The sequence below is a fragment of the Echeneis naucrates genome, chromosome 5 (assembly GCF_900963305.1).
Source record: "Echeneis naucrates chromosome 5, fEcheNa1.1, whole genome shotgun sequence".
In the NCBI taxonomy this organism is placed as follows: Eukaryota; Metazoa; Chordata; class Actinopteri; order Carangiformes; family Echeneidae; genus Echeneis; species Echeneis naucrates.
In genome coordinates this window covers 7,244,090-7,248,497 of record NC_042515.1, presented here as the reverse complement: position 1 = coordinate 7,248,497, position 4,408 = coordinate 7,244,090, and the positions used below count along the sequence as shown (strand labels likewise).

General features: G+C 41.5%; 1 protein-coding gene across 1 annotated transcript; it reads right to left on the bottom strand.

The window, feature by feature from the left end:
* Nucleotides 1-1,113: 1,113 nt before the first annotated feature.
* LOC115044307 (elastase-1-like) lies at nt 1,114-3,736 on the bottom strand. Its single transcript, XM_029503312.1, has 7 exons — nt 3,688-3,736; nt 3,468-3,571; nt 3,146-3,246; nt 2,744-2,869; nt 2,381-2,517; nt 2,146-2,288; nt 1,114-1,275 (listed from the first exon to the last, which is right to left on the bottom strand). The coding sequence occupies exons 1-7, from the start codon at nt 3,725-3,727 to the stop codon at nt 1,114-1,116; spliced, it is 813 nt and encodes a 270-aa protein (XP_029359172.1). The 5' UTR covers nt 3,728-3,736.
* Between the last annotated feature and the right edge of the window lie 672 nt (nt 3,737-4,408).

Genomic DNA, 4,408 nt, shown 5'->3' with positions numbered 1-4,408 from the left:
TAGTTTTACCTGCTTCTTGTCCTGCTTTTGATACTTTTTATTTGTTTTTCCATCGCCTTGCCTGTTGAACTATTTCCCAAGTCTGTGACTGCTATTACATTATGTAACAAAAGTGCGAGTCAACAGCATTTTTCTGATTTGCTAATTTTTGATTTGATAAGTTCCAAGGCTAGCTTTGTCCATCTGGTTTCACAGTGAAGGGCATCTGAATGTGAATCCATATAGCCATACATAAATTCACATTAAGATGCTCTTGGTGTGTTTTAATGCAAGTATGAATGAGACAGCTATTTGCATGTCTGAAATATCAGCATCACACGCACCGATGTGCTTGCTGTTTGTAATTACAATGATTTAATTTAACTCAATTCACCAAGCTTATTAGTGAGTTGTTGTTTACTTTGTCAGGCAGATAAATGAATTATTAATATGCTGCTGACATTGTCAAGGAAATACAAAGTTTGCTACCCACTATTGCTATCTTACATAGAATAATATTAAATCGAGTTTTTTATTGAACCAAATTATCTTTTATTAATTGTTATTTGTTCGTTTATTTACCAACTGTTTTAAACTGTCTTAAAGCCGAAGTTCATTTTGATGTCCTTGAAATTCTGGAGTATAGTAGAATAGCTTTACCACATATATTAAAAGAGTACTTTTACAGAATTTTCACTGGTCACTTAATAAAAAACATTTCAATAGATAAATACTGATCTTTTTTTTTTTTTTTTAGAGAGAACCCACTTGAATCCAAATGAAATTATATCTCCCGTTATTTATACATTTATAAACTCTCAAGATGACCAGTTCCTTTTGGAAAATGAGGTGAGGCAAAATGTGAAAAACAGGATGTTTTATTCTGATGCAGGTGCACAGAAACAGCTTGAAATCTTCACTGGTATCCATGGAGATGGTTGTTATTCTTAACCCATGATCTGTTAAAGCAAGGACAAATTAATCATTATGTGCTTATTCTCAAGAATGCAAACCATGCACTAGACAAATACATGAATTCATAAGGACAACTGAATGTGCAAATCAGTTAATGAAATGCTGCATGTAGTGGCTGTTTATGTTAACATCTGCCGCTTTGATTTCTGTTGCTTCGTGTTAAATACTCACGCTGTTCATCCAGCTGATGTAGGCAGAGACACGGGTGAAGACGGTGGGCTTCTTGTAGGTGTTGCAGCCAGAGGAGGACACGAAGCTGGTCACTCCGTGGACAACCCAACGGCCGCTGACATTGCAGTTCAGGGGGCCGCCGGAGTCACCCTGGATTCAGAGAAAACATCACCCAAAGACAAAGACCTCAGAGCCAAATAACTGAAGGCTTCATCTCTCTACAAGAAGAATGCCAAGTTTCTCAAAGAGCAGCATCTTCCCTTTAGCTTCACATATGCCCTTAAATCTCACACTACCTTGAGCAAGTTTCCACAGAACACGTTTGGCAGACTTTGACACTTTGTGCATTTTAAGCACTAGCCTGGATCTTTGTAACTGACTCTATGCCCCTGCTGATGCAGCACATAATCCCATGTGCGTCCTCCAAAATATCTTTCTTGACAAGACGGGTCAGGCCCCAGCTCAGGGGGAGTCTCATTTTATCATCATGGGGGGGGGTTCTTCCCAGAGTTTGTCCCACTCTGCCTACTCTGACATACCGGAGAACTTCCATATTTTAGGAAACAAATGGATGAGAAACTGAGTTCAAAATCTGAACCGGGAAGAATCTGTCCTGGTGACATGACAAAAACTGAACAGCTTTGTAAATACTTCTAATGCTCTATGATTGATTGTAAATATTAATTAGGTATATGATTTGGTTTTTGAGGCTTTGGTCAGAGTTTATCCTTTTCTAAAGATTGGATTCTAAATGTTGATAAATGGATCATGGCTTAAATCCTCCGCGTGTATTTTATGTGATTGGGAATATGGTCTAGGAGATTTTCTAATCAATTGTCTAAAATCAATCCACAAGCAAGAAGCAACTAACTTATTAACCATGAATACTGCATTAGTACCCGTCATAAAGGCTGATGTAGAACTGAAATACTGTCATCCTTGAGAGAAAGTGTCTTCAAGTTCTGGCTCAAGTTAACAAATGCTAAGATTGTGTGAACGGATTGTAAAGTCCTCTCTCACCTGGCAACCAGACTCACTGCCACCACCAGCGCAGACCATGGAGTCCTTCACAGTGCTGCCCCACCATCCATAGCTGGAGCAGGTCCTGTAGTCGACAACGGGCAGGTAGGCCTGCTTCAGCTGGGCAGACAGCTGACCGCCAGCTGGAGGCAACACAAGAACTTTTTCTCACAACTGTCATCAGGCATCGCTGTACTGCAGATTTAACATGCACTGTATCCTTGCAGCCACATACTCTTGGTGCGTCCCCATCCGGTGATGTAGCAGTTGTTGTTGTGGGGCAGGACCTGACCAGAAGGAGGCAGGGCGCCGAGCTGGACGTAATTGTTCAGGGAAGCATCAGAGGACAGACGCAGGAGAGCAATGTCCCACCTGAGAGTCAGAGGTCGGTGAAGTAGAAGTCATTTCACTGTGATGGCTTCATAAGAAGCCATACTTACTGAGGGATAAATAATAGTTATCCCACTCTTAATTAATCATCCACTAATTGGTTGGTTTATCAGTTTCTTTAAGCCCAAAGTTGGTTGGAATTCACTTGTTCTATCTGAACCTGAAATTTACAATATTGTAAAGCAGGGTTAGCCCAGTAATCACTAACCCTCCAGCAACGTTGTTGGAGTTCCAATTGGGGTGGATGTAGACACGGCTCACGCTCATATACTGCTCCTTGCCCTCATGCACATTGATGTTGTGATCTCCAAGAACGACACGCCAAGTCCTGGACCTGAAGACATGCGAGAAGATGCAAATAAATAATAATTCTTCTGCTGTTTTGGTTAGATATCTGTTGAAAATCAATATTTTAGCAAACGACGTGTTAGTTTTTTGTGGAAAACTGAAATATAGCCAGTCAAGAGCACATCTACAGCATCTTACCTCTGCCCCAATGCCAGCAGGAAATATTATGTAATACATTTATGTAGAGATTCAGTTCTGTGCAAACACGCATGCTGATTAGATTTGGGCTCAGCAGCTGCTCTGTGATGGAGGAAACTCTCACCTGTCCACACAGTGAGCAGCAGTCAGGACCCATCCTCTCCTGATCAGGGTTCCTCCACAGGTGTGGTAGAAGCTGGAACCAGATTTATACTGCAGGGAGATCTGATGAGACGATAAATCATGTTACGAGGGGGAAATGTATCCGCGATAAGACAGAAAAGAAGACGGACTCCAAATATTATGAATTTCCTTTAACTCAAACAGCTATACCAAACCTTAAGGGGCGATTTTCACAGCAGGGGGATTAATTCTGTCACAACACCAGTGTGACCAGAGTATTCTGTTATTGTTTAGGTGAACTCAAAGAAGGCATTGTACTGTACCTGCCAGGGCCAGGAGTTAGGTTGAGCCACCTCTCCTCCCACGACTTTCTCCTCAATACTGTCATCCTCCAGGTACCTGGGCTGGGGCTCCAGCTCAGCCAGCACTGAGGAAAAACACAAACAAGGCAAGCACATAAATCACACATCATGCTCTTAAGTGCGTTTTAAGCTGTGTTATGTGCAGAAAGTCAAAATATGGGAGGAATCAGAGAGCTGTTACCGAGGGCTGCGAGAGAGGTCAACACAAGAAACCTGAGCATGTCTGCAGTCTCCTGAAGCTTTCTGCACACTTCTGTCCACTACGCTTTTATACCCTGAGGGTCTCCTATCCTGGTATAGTCTCTGTGTTTGTTCAGTTGCAGCACATGCCCACCTGTATCGGACTCACAGTTATCGCTAGTTCATTCCTGGAACAGATATGAATCAATTTTTTCCACTTTTTTTTTTTTTTTTTTTGGAGGGGGGGCTTCAACTTTTAGCAGCAGCCACAGTTTGGACTGCATGCAATTTATATTTAAGTCCCAAATTTGCAAATCACAAATTTTCCTCAGGCATCTTAACTGTCTACACATGAAATGTCATCCTGTAGCCTCTACCCTTAAGTCGGTGTTTACTACTTTAAAAACATCTTACCACTTGCCAGAGATAGAAAGGCGCTTCCGACAGCAAACACAAATACCTACTGACATCTTCTGCAAGTGCACCCCTCCACTAAAAATCCTCCTTCACATGAATTTGACTCTGTACAGTCTGAGGGGACAACTTGGCTCTCCTGCTGGTTGTCATCAGAAAATTTGTATATAAAAAAGCCTCACAGTCTGTGAGTCATTTGAATTTCCTAGAGGTGCATTTAGACCTACAGTATATATTCATCTTTGCGCGGAGTGTGTTTTTTTACACAAGCTGAAGGTGCTTGAAGCTACTTTAATAATAGTTTCAAA

Bases quoted from the DNA above. Each gene is read 5' to 3' on its own strand.
- LOC115044307 (XM_029503312.1), bottom strand. From the start codon at position 3,727: ATGCTCAGGTTTCTTGTGTTGACCTCTCTCGCAGCCCTCG. The intron at 2,870-3,145 runs GTGAGAGTTTCC...GCATGTCTTCAG, and splicing joins GCTGCTCACTGTGTGGACAG to GTCCAGGACTTGGCGTGTCG. The intron at 2,518-2,743 runs GTTAGTGATTAC...TCTGACTCTCAG, and splicing joins TCCAACAACGTTGCTGGAGG to GTGGGACATTGCTCTCCTGC.